The sequence below is a fragment of the Acomys minous genome (genome assembly GCF_964271855.1).
Source record: "Acomys minous genome assembly, chromosome: 2".
NCBI classification, from domain to species: Eukaryota; Metazoa; Chordata; class Mammalia; order Rodentia; family Muridae; genus Acomys; species Acomys minous.
Genome location: NC_140484.1, coordinates 123,130,510 through 123,148,164, shown reverse-complemented (window position 1 = coordinate 123,148,164; position 17,655 = coordinate 123,130,510). Strand labels below are relative to the sequence as shown.

Sequence of the window (17,655 nt, the reverse complement as noted above, 5' to 3'; positions counted from 1 at the left end):
TCATGGAGGAACACTGCTCACCAACTTGTCCCTCGTGGCTTACTCACCCTGCTTTCTCACACCACTCAGGACCACTAGCCCAATGGTGATACCAGCCACAGTGGGCTGGGCCCTCCCACATCCATCACCAAGAAAATGTACCACAGGCTTCCCCACAGGTCAGTCTGGTGGCGACGTTTTTTTCAATTGAGGTTCCTGCTTTCAAAATGACTCTACATTGTGTCAAGTTGACACACACACAAAAAAAAACCCAACCAGGATACATACTAAATGGGAACGGAGCTGGGTGACTTAATAGAAGGTAGGGCAAGACATGTAAAGCTTCCAAAGAAAAGGGAATGCCACTTATACTAAGGAAGAGAGAGGAAGAGCAGATGCATCAGGAAAGAACTTCTAAGATGGTTACATGCAAGCCAGGCAGTCCCTTGCAATTAGTTTTGAGGTGGAACAGACTCCAGCTCATGATGTGTGTGTGATGGTGCGTGCGTGTGTGTGTGTGTGTGTGTGTGTGTGTGTGTGTGTGTGTGTGTGTGTAAATCAGAACTGGCTTTTTTTTTTTTTTTTTTACAAATTCTGCGGGCTTGCTGGTGCACAAGAAGATCTGAGAAGCATTGCTGGAGCCTTGGCCTCTCAGCTTTTAGCTAGAACACATTCAAGTGGATAAAAATCCAACTCAAGCTGGGTATCTTTCATAGTTACAACCCACAGAGAGGACAAAACACTGCCTGCCTGTGTCCAAGACCTGCCTGTCATCTATCAGGTCTTATATTTTCATTTTTAAAAAATCTGGGTATATGCTTGTGTACATATGTGTGTCTGTTACTAGAAAGTCAAGTTACTAGAAGAAAGTCAAAGTAAGCCAGCCAGTATGTCCATCTCTCTCTCTCTCTCTCTCTCTCTCTCTCTCTCTCTCTCTCTCTCTCTCTCTCTCTCTTTCTCTCTAAAACCTCAGGACACCTAGCAATCCCCCTCAAGGGCTCAAACAGTAGCAGTATGCCAAATGAGAGGACAGTTGCCCATCTAGTTTTCATAACTGTTTAACAATATTACCAAGCGTCCATGTAGAGGATTGTATGGTCATATGGATATATCTTTGGGGCGCTGGGGAAACTATGCCGAGGCTCCTTTAGACCTCTGGACTGAAGGGCATCACTCCAGTAAACATTTACTAAGCCAACCAGCCAATTGCTGGGTCTAAGAAGGCTGGATATGCAGAGGAGATTAGCATAAAGTTGCCTTCAGGGGACTCTCAGGCTAGGGGGTGTGAGGAGTAAGCCAGCCTACTGTGAGGCTCACTGTTTGTGGCTCTGAGCCATGATGTTTAAAGACATTCAGCAAAATTATACTTAGGCCTCTGAACCAAATAAAGCATCACACTTAACAAATGCACCAGGGCAGGCCAAAAGGTTGTATGTTGGAAATACCTCGCTATTTTGTGCGTATTTAGCTGGAGAACTCATCTTTCACTGTGCGGTCTTACAATGTGGAAGAGTAGAAGACGTGCTTCTGTCATATGTTATCATTTCAAAAGAAAAGTCAAAAATGGAATTTTGATGACTGAACCAAACAATTGGCTAGTAAGCATAATTATCAGAGTTAAGTGCCCCAGCCTGCGAGGTTTTCAAACGGGAACCTGGGAAAGGGTGCGGGAGTGAGACAGGACAGGAGATACAAGAAACAGGAAGCAGGTCTGGATTCTGATCAAACCTCGTTTATTGAAAAGTTTCTTTTTCACTTATTTTTTGTAATTTATTTTATTTTATTTATTGCATTTGAGTGCTTTACAGAAGAGGGCAGCAGATCTCATTATAGACCGTTGTGAGCCACCATGTGGTTGCTGGGAATTGAACTCAGGACCTCTTGAAGAGCAGGCGGCGCTCTTAACCACTGAGCCATCCCTCCAGCCAAAGGGTTTTTATAGGCATGGGGGGGGGGGCATGGTTATTTGCGTAAGCAAGGGTTGCTATGGATACCTAACTATGAAATGCTCCAGCAGGTGTCTACCTTTATGGCTGCTATAACCACAGAAGGGGGAGAAATTCCAGAGAGAGGGAAGTTGAAAAAGATCTAGTTACTCAGGAAAAAGTTCCTGGAACTGCTGTTTGCAGGCAGCTGGCCTTTATCTGATTTTACCAGTAGTCTTACTGGAAAAGCTAGTTTATAGCCAGAAAAGAGTAGCTCTTACTATGAGCTCGGGGGTCTTAAAATGACCATCCCCCACAGTTAAGCATGATGGCAAGTCTGTAATCCCAGCACTTAGAAGGGAAGCAGGGAGAATTAGAAGTTCAAGGTCATCCTCTGCAAAGGACTTGAAAAGGAACATAGGTTGAAATCACTTTTGCCCAGAGGTGTAATGACTGGGGGAAAAAAACCACTCTACATAAGAAATCAGAGTGCGGTGGAGAGTTGGCTCAGCAGTTAAGGGCACTGCCTGTCTTTTTGAGTTATTTTTTCCCCCAGAGGATGCAGACTTAGTTCTCAGTGCCCACATGGTGGCTTACAACCATCCGTAAATCCAGTCCCAGAGGATCTGATGCCATCTTCTGGCTTCCTTGGGTACCAGGTATACATGTTGTAGTGATTTGAACAGCTTTGGCCCCAATAGATTCATGTGCCTCAGTGCTTGGCCATAGGGAGTGGCACTACTAGGAGGTGTAGCCTTGATGGAAGAAGTGTGTCACTGTGGAGGGGGGCTTTGGGGTCTCCTGTGCTTAAGCTCTGCCCAGTGTGGAATTCCAGTCTCCTCCTGGCTGCCTGCAGATCAAGATGTAGAACTCTAGGCTCCCCTAGCACCACGTCTTCCTGCACGCCGCCATGCTTCCCACCATGACAATAATAGACTAAACCTCTGAAGCTGTGAGCCAGACCCAATTAAATGTTTGCCTTTATAAGAGGTGCAGTGGTCACGGTATCTTACACAGCAAAAATAAAACCCTAACTAAGGCATATATGGTGTGTATACCTGTACACAAAATTAAAATAAAGTAATTTTTACAAGGACATCATAAGATATAAAGATTTGAGCAAATAGGAGCCCTTATGAAACAATCCTAGGTTTAAGTTTGTAGGATCCTAAACGTATATAATCTTTCAATTACATAGTCCTAACTCATGTATCTACTTTAGGGTTGAAAGCTTAATTTTGTACTTAAATTTATCATGACGGATATTTAATAATTTTTATAGTTTAGATTTCCCCAATTTTCCCATACAGTACTTATGAGTTCCTTGCATTTTAGCACCAGACCTCAACTCTGGGAAAACTGGCCTGGACTACATTAGGGTTCCAAGGATGGCGGAAATGACACATGTCTTGTTTTTCTTTCCAACAGAGATGCGCATACAAATAAGTGACGCCGAGAAGCTATTTCTTGAAAAACTCAGTGAAAAGGAATATTGGGAAGAGTACAAGAATGTAGGGAGCGCACAGCATGCTCAGCTTATTGCCTCCTTACAAGAAGAGATCGATTCCGTTAAGGATAACTCAGAGAAAATGTCAGGTCAGTTGCCACAGGTAGCTCAAATTCAACAAAAGGACGAGCAGCAAGTTTTGAATTTAGTAGATGAAAAGCCAGGGTGCTCCTCGAATCACTTGTTAGCTAAACAAGACAGCCAGCTGTGATCCCTCAGAAACTAGAGACTGTGCTTGAGCTGGGTGCGGAAGCGGGGAGGGAGGGCATTGAGGACCAAGGGCCAAAGGAAAAGTTGTTATCTCTCAATGGGCAGTGTGTTCCCTGACTCAAAGCCCTGCAGATGCAGTGCCACAGGAAATGGGGAAGGAATCCTCTAAAGAATGTATACAGACACTCCCATGACAGGAGAGTCAGCCTTGAATGCTAATGAGGAGGAGGCCTTGGCCGTGAGCTTGAGACAGGATCAGTCAAATGAGTAAAGGACCAAAGCACGGACTCCCATAGGCAGTGGGTGAGAAAACCAAAGCAGAGCCATAAACAACCTGAAGATAAAATGGTGCCCACAAGCATTGGTGTGCGAGGTTAACGTCTCTGAAGCGACCACCATAGATTGAACAGCTTGACAGAACAAACTTAGAACCTCCCAAGCACCTCCTTGTAGCGCCTCAAAATTCTCCGATGAGATTTCTGCACACCCCTACTTTCCTCGGTTGCCTTCAACACACAAATGATTAGTGAGTGCCCGTGGCTACTGAAAGCACTGACTGAATTACAAAGGGTGGCCATGAAATTTTTACAATAGCCCTTGTGCTGTGCACTGTGTGTGTGTGTGTGTGTGTGTGTGTGTGTGTGTGTGTGTGTGTGTGTTTAAAGAAAAAGGAATCCATAGGATGCCATATGGAGTTTACAACAAAGTAAAAGGTTAATATCGCTTTTTCAGTATTAACACAGCAATGGAGCTGGACCTTCAAGATATGATCTGTCATCCACTTGGGGTAATTTATAGCCAAAAAAATTACCATGTCATCCAACTCCAGGTTTTATGATCTTTTCCAGATGCTAAGAATGGAAAATGGATTGCAGCTGAAGTTCTGACTCACAGCAACTTTGTTGATGACCGTATTTAAAGATTATATAATTAGCATTAACCTTTGGGGCCAGGGCCTGAATCAAAGAAGGAACCTTCATCAGCTGGACTGGAGGGTTGACTACTCACGATCCTCCGTACGAAAGTGAGAAAAGGCCAGGCTGTGTGGATAAGCATATGTTGTCTAGGACAACACAGACCTGTGTCTCACTTTCCAGATGTCAAGCTAGACTAGTTCCAACCTGCATAACTCTCTTCAGTATGCCTCACAAAATCTTACTCAGCCCCATCTTTCCTGAGCCTGTCCACCCCTGGGCCGAGTGCTCCCCTCTTACAGCTTCCACTCCCCTCTCTACCTTAGTTGCCATGAAGAGCCATTATTTACTGCCCTAACCCAGGTTCTGAAGCTTCAGACACTGCCCACCAATGACTAGCAGTTTGCCACATTCAGTTGTCTGCAAAATATTTTTTTTTCAAACTGTATTGTGTTCAGGGAAACAGTAACACAAAAATACCTAAGTGCCTTTTCACTTTCAGCTCTCTTCCTCCAATAGGGAAAAGTGCTGTACAAATACAAGGTACAAAACAAAACAAACAAACAAACAAATACAAGGTACAGATGCAGGTGGAGTAACTCGCTTAGCTCCCTAGCTGCCTGGGTTTGGCTGCTGGAGGAGTAGACCCACCATTTCCTTCCTCTCAGACTAAGATCCCAGAGTTCTGCTGTAGCTGCCTTGGTCTGTGAAGAAAATTTCCCCAATTTTACAGGGTCCCACCCCGAGACAAAGAACTTTAGGCAACTATTGCTGCTGGGAGAAGCAGAATTAGGAAATCTCAGGGACGAAACCCTTTACTGGTTGCTCAGTGCAGGGTGGTCAGCCTTGAAACCATATACACGCCACCAACAAAAATGTACTCAGCAGTTTCTATTTATATATATATATATATTTGTGTGTGTGTGTGTGTGTGTGTGTGTGTGTGTGTGTGTGTGTGTAAAACAAATACAACCAAGGAGAAAAAGGCTATCGACTTGAGAGTCAGGGTATGAGAGGCTTTGAGGAGGAGTGGGAGGGGCTTGTGGAAGAAAAGGGAAGGGGGAAGTGATGTAATCTTTTTCAAGTTAAAACATTAAAAACATTTTTTTTTAAAGTGTATGAGGGTAAAAAGATTGTCTAGGTTTCAAAGATTCAGGTTTGTTATATTTTGCTGGAAAACTTTTTTCCAGAGATAAATACTTCATATGCCAAATATATATATATATATAATTCCTCCTGTGAAATGGAGCCCTGAATGGCAGTTAGGGTCTAGAGCAGTCTTAGTGTGGTATTTTTGATTAGTTATAGAATACGTTAAATAAGGCCCTATGGACCTTTCCAAACATCTAGCAAACATGACTTTCAACGTTGTCTGTATGAGAAAATACACCTTGACTTTTTTCCCAAAGATTTATTTATTATATATACAGCATGCATCAGGTCACATTATAGATGGTTGTGAGGCACCGTGTGGTTGCTGGGAATTGAACTCAGGACTTCTGGAAGAGTAGTCAGTGCTCTTAACCACTGAGCCATCTCTCCAGCCCCTACACCTTGACTTTCAAATGATGATCTTGTATATGACATATTGAAAACACAGCTGACAGGGGTATATGTCACAGATGCTATGATTAACATCTAACTTTGACTATTGTCACATTAAACTTTGGAGAAGTGCAGGCCCCTCATTGCTGACTGTATCACCCCAGCTAGACTCTGCTCAAACATTTCCTCTTATCTGAAAGAGAGGGTTTGACTTTATCATGGATATCACTACCTGAAATAATTTTCTTAATTGACGTCTGGCTTTCTTCGGAGAATGCGTGGGGCTAAGGGCAGACATCGCTTTCGGGTTTAATCGGCAACATTCTCAGTGTCTTCCACGGCATCTTCATTAAAGAGCTTGCTAACAGTTGAGAGCGTGGAGCAAACCCGCCTCCTTTCACAGCTTTGTTTCTCTTCACTCTCAGAAGCAGACTTATGCTTCCTCTTTCCTTTCAAAGGAGCATTGGTTACATGATCCTTTAAGCACCTTTTGATGCTTAAAATGTTTCATCTTTGCTCTTTCACTAATGATATCTATAGGCATAAGAAAGCGTGAAAAGGGGACTGGAGAAATGGCCCAGTGGGTAAAAGTACTTGCCACACAAACCTGGGACCTGAGTTTGATCCCCGAAACTCACTAAAAACCTGGTGCTGTGGCCGTGCATTTGTAATCCTTGCATTCTTACTGGAAGAGAAGCTGAGACAGGAGGATTGCCTTCTATGCGTATAGTGGCAGAAACAAGAGAGCTGCTTCCAACACAAAATGGAAGGATACCGACACCTCTGAGAGTTACTGAGCTCCACGCATGTGCTTTGACATATATACTTAGTCTAAAAAAAAAAAAAATCTTTTCTTAAAGCAAAGAAAATCCAGGAAGAATACGTTCTGATGTACACTCGTCCCTCTGCCTTGTCGGTGCCTCCAACCACTTCTCCCTCCCCTCACTCTGTCTTCCTTGCACAGGGACCCACATGCCAGGAACATTAGCAATCTACTTAGGTGGCGACAGGTGTACACAATGATGCTGTGAAATCATAACCTGGGTGATGCAAAAGATGCTCTACAAGCATCGTTTCAAACTCTTCCTCTGGAGAGAGAAACCTCTGAAAACACAGACATTCTCGGAGGCCTTAGGCTAACTCAGACTAAGGGGTTAGCAAATTACTGGCGCACTTCTTCTGATTAGAGGAACTGGGTGTTTCAGAAGAATATGTTCTTGAGAATTCGAGGGCGGGGGAGGAGTATGTAGAAAGGGGGAAAGAGAGTCATAAGAAGAAAAAATTATAAGCACCATAGTTTTACCTCAGATCAGCCCCACTAAGGCTGTCATTTCTTCTTAAAGAACAATATAAAGAGATGCTGGAAGAATCTAGGAAGAGACTATTCAAAGAAACTTTGGCACAACTGGACCAAAGGAAGGAATGGGCCACGCAGGTAGGTGGCGATTTTCTGAAAGCAAAACTTTCCCTTCTTCGTTCATGTAGTTTATCCCTGGCGGGCATGGCGGTATGTGCCTAGCACTCCGAAGGCTGAGGCAGGAGGATTATGATCTGAATAGCCAGGGCTTGTCTCAGGAAGAAAACAGGGAGGTCAGGGTGAGCTGGGCCATAGGCACTTAGCTAGTGGATGCACAGCCTGGGATTGATTCGTAGCACTGCAAACAGAAAACACCATCAACACCACCAACTAGAATCATTACTTCATTTTTCTGCACTTCTGTTTTCTCCTGTAAATAGCAGAGGCCATTTATATTTCCCTTAAAAATATAGTGTAAAAATTAAATGATATTATTTAAGTAATATCTCACAAGGAACAAGGTAAATTCCTATTTGGCTATTTTAAAAGTATCCTATGGCTATAATGAAATATTAAGAATGAGTGTTTTGAGTAAAATATAATTTGTCTAAAAGATATTTCTTACATATCTAAACCTTCAAGAATACACTCTACATCTCTGTGTTTTTAAATTTTGGACCATAAAGCCAGATATGGTGGTCACATTCTAGCACTTGAGAGGCAAAAGCAGATGAATTTCTGTGAGCTCAAGGCCAGCCTGGTCTACATATTAAGTTCCAAGACAACTAAGGCTACAAAGACATAATCATGTCTCATAAAAGAAAAAAAAAAGGAGTGGGGGATATAGATCATGTTTCAAGATAAAATTCCCAGTCACTCAGTTTTCTCATTACCTTGTTTTACACAGAATGTCTAACTGAAATACACACACACATACACACACACACATTGCTTCTCTTGTATTCCAACTATTTCCTAATTCAGTAAAGGGAGTTCCTACTTAAAGCACACTCTTTCTTCAGAACCTTAAGCTTCTGATATTTTCAAAAGTCCTGTCAGTGGCTCAGCTTCAATGCTCATTAGATCCCCATTGGTTCCATTGCTTTTCAGTGTCACTCTTATATCTGCCTGACATCCGCAGGTGGACAAAGACACGGGTTATATGGAAACCGATCACTGGTTTCTCTGTTCGTGCTGTTGGGTCACTTGGTGACCAAGTCTGACTACCTGGTGACATCCATCATGAAGTGATCTGACCACAGTTTAAATGACCTAAAATGTTTACGTGGAAATCCCATGGCAAAGTAAAACAAAGCAAACTTAACTTATCACGTTGTGTTCGCATCCCCAGGACTATTCAAAGCTCTCTCCAGATTCGGTTCAGACCTCGTTCAAAGGTGGCTCAGTATCACTCCATAAAGCCCACCCCGCAAGGAGCCTATTAGCTGGCTTTTGTGGCTTCCTGGGTTCTGTGCTCTGCAACCTAAACTCCACACACAGCTCGTGTATCACTCCCGTGGTGCCTGGGTTCCACCCACAGAGACGCTAGTGGAACTGGCGTCTGGGATAGTGTCCTGGCTCATGGATTTTCCACTTTTCATTAGGTTCTGATATTTAACTAAAGTAGATTACTGCCCTAGTGTTAGTGAATTAAGCAACAAGCCAGCTAATCTCAGTTGTTTTGTTCGGATTTTGTTCAGATGATATTTTATGAAGGAAAATAACAGCAGGGGCTAGAGAGATGGTTAAGCTGCTAAAAGCACTTGTTGCTCTTATGATTCCCAGCACCTACATGGTAATTCAAAATCATTCATAACTCCAATTTCAGGGGATTCCATGCCCATTTCCAACCCTCCTTAGGCACCAGACACACATGTGGTGCACATACATACATGTAGACAAAACATGCACATAAAATAAATAATATAAAAATTATTGATATTTTATGGTGGTGGAAATGCTAGTTATTGCTTAAAGATGGAATATAAACTTTTCTAGGAAAGGCATGTCTTCTCTTTAAGAAACATGATCTAAAATTTTTTCGTTGAAAAATCTACTTTAAAAGACTTAAATCAATTTAAGTCTTAAATCTTAAATCATTTTTTCCCCAAGACAGGGTCTCTCTATGTAGCCTCGGGTGTCCTAGATTCACTTTGTAGACAAGGCTGGCCTCAAACTCACAGTGAACATGCCCGCCTGGGCCTTCCTGAGTGCTGGGATTACAGGTGTGCACTACAGCACCTGGCTAATTGTAAAACAATTTATCTTTAACATACTTTTAAATTATTTCTGTCCATGTTTACAATGTAGAATATTTTTGCTTATTTATGTATGTACAAGTTCTTGTGTGTGCACAGATGTGTGTGCACATACACAGGTGGAAGTCAGAGCCCAATCTCGGGTATTGCTCCTCAGGAGTTATCCGCTAAGCTCTCACTGGCCCGAAGCTCACGGATTAAGTTGGCCTGTGTGGCCAGTGATTCCCCAGGATCCTTCCCTTGTCTCTGTCTCACAGCACTGGGATGGCAGCACACTACTACGTCCAGCTTTTATCCACCAGGCCATCGCACACAGGTGTCTGGCTTTTTCACTTGAGCGCTGGGATCGAACTTAAAAATCTTAAAAATTTATTTTAAAAAGAGAATTTTGCCTTTTAGTAATATTAGGTTTGGGAATATTGGATTTGAAACATGATATTCATATGAAATCATCTCACTAAGAAACACTGTGTGATCCACCATAAAAGTCTTGTGGGTAAGACTGTAAATACCAGGATGGACGAGGATACAGTTCAAAGTAGAACTAAAAGGAAGGTGTCGATAAGTTCTGTCCTGTCAGTGCTATCATTGTGTGTCACTTTGCGACAGTTCTTCCTTCACGTGGAACTTTTCTTTCAGAATGCTGTAAGGTTCATTGACAGCACCAACTATCGGGAGATATGGGAAAACGACTGGCTCAAAAAAGAAGTAAGTAGAATGTATCAAAATCATTCTCCTTATTTTTTTATTCTTATTTTTTTGAACTGGCAATGATCTTTAATTGTTCCACTGGAGTCATAGGACAAGCATGGAATTTTTAACTGACATAAAAGAAATATCCAAGTAAAGACCTAATCTTACTATTGTTATTCAACAAATGCCATAAATAATCTCAATAATAGCCATAAATAACTTGGGGGCTTAAGACACGCTGTATAGTCAAATGTGCCAAGTTTCTTTGTATCCTAAAACCAAGCTAGCGCCTGCCTCCTGCTGGGTGCTTGGCAAAGCTAAAGGACCATTTCAACTCCTAATTTAAACTACTCACTGGGGGAAATACATCATCCTGTGGAAACATGTTCAGCCCTTTAGACGTCTTTCCCTCCCCCCTGCCCTGATGTACAGGACAGAACGGTTTGCATTACCTTATGCAAGCACATGGCCAGTGTGTACTTAGACCCCATGGGGTTCCCTCTGGATCCTGGCTCCCTCCACCCTCCAGCTCTGGAGGAGGCTCTCTGCTCTTCTCCTTACACTGGTGACTCCTGATCTAATCTGCATGGTATTGTGCTGTGGGCCACAACAAACCCACAGCCATTGGCCTGTGATCAAGATGGCCTTGCAACATCTGTGCCTCTCTCCACCCTGATCTCTCACATCTATACAAGACCTCACAGGAGCTGCCAAGCCAGGACCTGCTCCCTGAGCCAGGGCCAGATGGAGCTTGCTGGGTATGGTCACGTAAGGACTGCTACAGGTCTACAGTATGACCTTTTATCCACAACACTACCATTGTCTTGATCTGAATAATGTTTGTTATTTGCAACTGTCCTGCCTTCATCACATTGTACACACAAGTCACTGTCTTGATGTCTACTCCATCCCGACTCAGCCTGGAAAACCCTAACTCTGCCTTTAGGTGCAAATTTTGATGACCAGTTTCCTTGTGGATCATCTCATAACCCTCCCAGGGCGTCCTGACTACTCCTTTCCCAATGTTTTCTCACATTGCTGCATTCTTGCTAAAATACACAGAAACTGTTCGTAATCTGTATCCTTAATACCCACAACAGGATATATTCTTTTAATTATATATCTATAGTACCTGCTTATCAAAAGGAGCTATTAAATGAATGAATGTTAAGGAATATCTATGAATATTGATATGCTTTCTCATTGAGGTGATGAGTCACTCTCTGTCTCTGTCTCTGTCTCTGTCTCTGTCTCTCTCTCTCTCTCTCTCTCTCTCTCTCTCTCTCTCTCTCTCTCTCACACACACACACACACACACACACACACACATACACACACACACATATTGTGGTTTAGAAACAGTTATATTAAACTGTGAATTATATTGTAGCTCAAGATGGCAGACTGCATCTTGTTTCTCCTAAGAGGCCTCTAAAACAAAATTATAGAAATACAACAAAGAGCCCATCTACAAAGATAACAGATGTAGTAGATTAGCAGGTGAGGTTTCAATTATTTTCTGACAGACAAAATAAACAGGTGTGAAAGCAAGCTGTTGAGTGAAACTAGCAGATAACATTTGGTCCAGACGTTGTGTGTTCCGTGGGAAGTGCAGAAACTCAGTCTGTTTGGGAAGCCTCAGGGAGGCTCAGCTCCGAGTCTGTGCGAGCTGTAGGTGGTAGGAATGGAAGAGGAGCAGAGAAGAAGCACTTGCCACTGTCTGTACCAGTAAGCATCCCTGGGACTCGGTGCCATTTCCAACACAGAGCAAAGCAGCTATCCTCCGCCTTGGAGTAAGCTCTTCCACAAGAGCACTGAAACCATCTGATATTCAGTGTCTAACATAGATGTGAGACATTTATATGCAAAAAAGTACATGTTTCCAATTGTGGCATTCATGAGGCCCCAATCTAAATATCCTGCCCTCTGCTTTCTCACTCCTGCCCTGGCATGCCATATTTACAGACTTCAGTCTACTCTTTCATTCAAAGGAGAAACTTGGAATGAAAACAGTTCTATTTACACAGTGATTGAAAAAAATACCACATCCTTAGAGCCTTACTAATACGAGTAGATAACGGATTCCTAAGAACAATTTGACAAATTGAAGAGAAAAGCTAGGTGAACTAAAGAGAGTAGAAGCAAGCACTAATAAATTCTGCCCCAAATGATGCTGAAGGAAAATTCAGAAAATTGAAAAAGGACTTATAATAATATATAAAAACTATGAGAGCCAGATGATTTAAAAATCAGGATCCTCCAAGACCAAAATAACCAAATATAAAATAGGATGCAGAGTGCACTCTTCCCGGGACAGGGAGAGACACATCACCAATGCGAGAGGCACAATATCTGGGAAAGACTAATTCTGAAAAGATAAAGAAGAAAAAATTATCAGCGAAGCAGTGGAAGAAAAGCCCCCTGGTTTATGACCCGGCAAACAAAAGAAGGCAGAACGTATGAGCAGCAAGCCAGCTCTGGTGTCAGTAATGAAGTTCAGGCGGAGAACGTTTTTGACCTTGGAATTCTATACTCCTCTCAACTAGATTAAAGGAAAACAACAAAACAACAAAACTATTCCTAGAATTTCAAGGGCTGTGATATTTACTTCTCAATCATCCTCAGGAATTACTTAACAACACAAGCTAGTATACTGAGAAAGAGAGAAACAGGAAGTGCTGGCTTCCCCCAAAACTCCAGGGAGGAAATGCTCCAGGATAATTGTGTTGCAGGCTTAAAAGGCATCCAGATTAGAAATGATGTCATTTCCAGGCTCCAAACCCACGCACACATCAGCCAGCTGCAAGCCTGGGTAAGCTCACCACAGGCATCTCAGACCCCTGAATTGACAACATCTGCCTCTTCCCCTGAAACTGCTTCTGGTCCCAGGCTGTGTCTGTCCCATTTAAGGACTCCACAGTTATGTAGTCACCCAACTTGGGACTTTGGAGGTCCCAAACAAATGTTTTTTTTTCCAGTATCCAAATCCAGAAGTCCTCTCTAAGTACCAGAAATCCTGTCTTCAACCACTTCTTTGCTACTCTGCCACTGCCCTACTCCAGACCCTCATTAACCACGTCCTGTGTCCTATCTGTAAGTAATGCCTTAACCTGGTTCTACTTCCTGTAAGCCAGATTCTTCCCTTTCTCCTTCACACCGACTCAGAGACACCACTCTAAAATGTAAACCAGACAGTAGTATTCTGCAGTGAGTTCAGACGTGTACAGGGACATAAATGATGGTCTTCATAGGCTGGACACGTATCATGTACCATGTTGACAGGTTTAGAGTTGTCATGGTTAATACTGTCACCTAGACAGGACGTAGAGTCATCTAGGAGGCATAACCCTAGGCATCTGTGAGGTAATTTCTAGATTGGGTTAAATGAGGTGGGAAGACCCACCCTAAATGCGGGCACCATTTCATGGCCTGGGGTCCTAGACCGAATAAAAAAGAGTAAGCAAGCCAATCACAGCAGTATCCATTGCTCTCTCCTTTCTGACTATAGATACAGTGCGACCAGCTGCTTCATGCACCTGCTAGCACGCCTTCCTGGCCATGATCCCTTCCAGCCACCGTATCTTCAAACCATGAGCCAAAATAGCCCCTCCCTTTTTTGAGTTGCTTTTGTCAGGTCTCGCAGCAACAGCACCACAGCAACCACATGGGCTCTACCTAGTGGCACTAGAGTCACTAACCTCTTGCAGGGTATTTGATCCCATTGTGAACCCCAAGATTATGAACTGGGGAAAACCTTGTTTCTAGCTGTGGTACGGGCTCAGGCCTAGCACACACCTTTTATCCAAGAACTTTTTGTTTGTTGTAAACAGATGGTTGCGGTGAGGCTCAACCCTAGCACACACCTTCAAGAGCTTTCTGTAAACAGGGTTAAATTAAATTAACCCTAAGTCAAGGGATGGAGCAAGCAACAGAGAGTGATAGGAAGTCTGGAGGATGGACAGAGAGATGCACAGGAAGTAGAAAGGAGGGACATTGAGTTGAAGGATATTTTAAACACTGTGGAGAAGGAGAAAGGGCTTTTTCCTCCTGGTGTAGCAGCTGAGTAGCAAGATCAGCTGGGTGCTTTCTCTGCCTCTCTGAGCTAGCTAGTTTTCACCCCAGCATCTGGCTCCTATGTCTTCAATCGTAAAAATCAAATGATTGGGATTTTGTTTTAAAACAGCACTGAACATCTTATTAACACTCCTGGGTGTTTCTGAGTTCTGAGTAATAGTTTAAGCGTCTCTAGTTCAATCACTCCCATTCTTTTAAAAAAAAATCCCTTTTATTAAGACAAATAGCCATTCATCCTGTGTTTAAATGCTATATATGAAACAAAGCTCACTATTTTCACAAAAGGGATGTATCATTTTCACTTTTTTATGTAAGTGTTTTACCTGCATGTATATATGTCAGTGTGTGTGTGCCTAATGTTTATAGAGAAGCCAGAAGGCAGCAGACCCCTGGGATTGGAGTTACAAGGGGTTATATGCCTCCGTATAGGTGCTGGGAACTGAGCTCGGGCCCTCAGGAAGAGCAACTGCTCTTAACTGCTAAGCCATCTCTCTCTCCTGCCCCTCCCAAACTCACTGCTACTTAAGAGGCTTCAAGCCCTGTGAAGGCCTCGCTAGCACGGTAGTCACTGAACTGCTCTAGCACACATCTTCTGCATCACCTCACGTGGGTCCTTAGTTCTATCTAGGCCTCCATTTTGGGTTGTGTTCATGGATATCCTAAAGGTCAGCATGGCTACTGTGGGATGCTAAATTCCTCATTCATTTCTCTCCTTGTTCCTCACTGTCTGTTCAGGAAACACTAATAGACAAGTTACTGTTTAGCTTCTCCCTTCTCTTCCCTGTTCCCTATGTGACTAAGTAGAATGTGTCTAGAAAACTAGGTGACAAATTGTATACCATTTCTGTGATATTGTCAACTAGCTTTATTGTTTGTGAGAGGGGCACTAAGGGATTGAGCTACAGGCCATGCACGCACTTTGCAAGGCTTTGACCACTTAGCTGCACCTCAGCCCTTTTCCTAAAACTAGATTTTGTTTTTCCCCAGTATTAAGATTGAGCCCAGAGCCTTGTGCACACTAGGCAAGCACTACTGCTGCACTGTAGGCCCAGCCCTTTTTATGTTTGGAGATGAGGCTTCCCTACATTGTCCAGGCTACCCTTGAACTTGCTCTATAGTCCACACTCACCTCAACCCTGTCTCAGCCTTGCCCGAGCCACCAGGGCCAGCCTGATGACAGTTATCAAGTCATATTAATAAGAGTTCATACTATTACTCCCAAATAATCAGAATGAATTTCCTATTTTAAACAAGACTTTGAGATAGAGGTAGAAGGATCAGAAGGTAAAGGTCATCCTTGGCTATAATATAGTAAGTTCAAGGTAGGCTTAGTCTTCATGAGACTTTATAAAAAAATTTTTTTAAGTAAATTAAAAAACAAAACAAGGTAGCAATTGGGAAGCAGAGACAGGCAGATCTCTGTAAGTTAAAGGATAGCCTGATCTATAAGTCGAGTTCCAAGACAGTCAGGGTGGCTATACAGAGAAATCTGTCTCAAAAAAACAAAAATAAACTAATTAATTAATTAATCAAGCTATCAATAATTTAAAACTCAAGGTGGGTTGATGATAGAATGTTAGGGTTATTTCTTTATTATAATTTTATTAAATACATCGGTATGATTTTGTTGTTGTTGTTGTTGTTTGTTTGTTTGTTGTTTGTTTTTCGAGACAGGGTTTCTCTGTATAATAGCTCTGCTGTCCTGGAACAAGTTTTGTAGACCAGGCTGGCCTTGAACTCAGAGACCTTCCTACTTCTGTCTCCCTAGTGCTGGGATTAAGGGTGTGCACTACCACGACCAGCTGGTATGATCTTATAATAACTATTCAACTATTATTAATGTATAAGATGTCACAGATCTTTAAAAAAAAGTGACTTTATGGAAAATATATTTGACTGATAAGAAAGGTTGTTTTGGTGCTTTGACTCTTTCTTTTGAAGCCTCAAATTCTGTTTCATTTCATTTAAAATTTTTTTATTTCTTACAATTCACTGGAAATAAAAGGGAAAATGTCAAGTTTAATTGAATCACAGAGCTCAGAAATAAAGGGCAAAGCATTTTAAGGAAATTCACTGGGTTTAATTTCCCTATTACACTAAATATTCATTTTGGCATAATTAAATTTACTCAAAAATTAATGAAATCTACTTGTTATTATAAGTTCTACCACTACATTCAAATGTTGCTCAGAAACAGAATTAAGTAGATTCATTTCTTTGAGGAAGGCATACAATGGCTTGAAAAGCGTCGGTAAGGACGGCACCTCTGACAATTCTCCATTCTTTCTCCCTCAGCAAAAACCCAGAGCTTAGATACCCGTGAAGGGTGCGGGACATCATGGTGCGTTGTTTTGTTGTATGTTTTCACTCAGCACATTTATTAGGAAAATGAAGACAACTGATATTTCCAAATGACTTTCACTACTTTAATACAGAGCTACAAGACACGGGGAGACCCATAATCTCCAAGAGGCACAGGGCTCAAGGGGACTTGCAGATGAGGTCAAGTGCGTACTTTCAGTCAGGCCCCTAGGTCCCTGGCTGGGATAGTTAGCATTGTCTGTCCTGATCTCTAGGCTTCTTGGGTATTTAGAAAGACCTGGATTTCCACTTTTCCTCCCTCTCATGTTCCTTACTCCAGAGGTCTAAGAGTATCTACATGACCATGAAAACGAACTAGTTTTATCTCCCTACTGTGTCCAAAGCCACTCTGAAGAGGGAGTTGATGTTGTAAAGGTATCGTGGTGCTAACTTTGGAAAGCGCTAGAAAACTATGAGCTGCCCCCCCCCCCATATGCCCCAGCCCACAGCCAGACATCTTCCAAATATTGTTCTCTGGGCACAGCCTCTATGATGTCTTTCTCATGCTTTGAAAAGCAAACCTTTCCTTAAGGCATTCAAACTTGTAATCAACATAATCGTCTCTGAAGATCTAAGAGCCTAAATGCCAGCATCTGGCTTATTATAGACCTAAATGTTTGAGACAGGTAAGTACCATTTGTCTTTCTTCCCAGCTCTAAGCCGCCACTGGCATTCTGAGCCATGACACCACAAAGGTCTCTAATTACCTGTGGCTTTGTCAATGGGCTTAGATGAGGTTTTGGGGGGAGGGGCTGAGTATTGCTCACCTGTGTGTCCTATTTTGTGCCGCTTCTCTTCTTAATCCCTGCTAATTTCTCAGCCCCAGCTGACCAGCATCAGTTGTCCCAGCAAAGCAAAGGTTTCACTTCTGTGCTTCTGGTCTTGTTAGTCA

At 42.5% G+C, this 17,655-nt stretch overlaps 1 protein-coding gene across 2 annotated transcripts in view; it reads left to right on the top strand.

The window, feature by feature from the left end:
• Positions 1-17,655, top strand: part of CCDC83 (coiled-coil domain containing 83) — a 42,867-nt gene that overhangs the window by 15,858 nt on the left and 9,354 nt on the right. Inside the window, exons 5-7 of one of the 2 annotated variants that reach the window (XM_084759843.1) lie at positions 3,333-3,500; positions 7,424-7,515; positions 10,275-10,343. In XM_084759843.1, coding sequence (XP_084615969.1) covers positions 3,333-3,500; positions 7,424-7,515; positions 10,275-10,343 — 329 coding nt within the window. The remainder of the gene's footprint in view (positions 1-3,332; positions 3,501-7,423; positions 7,516-10,274; positions 10,344-17,655) is intronic. The other variant, XM_084759844.1, reaches the window with a different exon arrangement.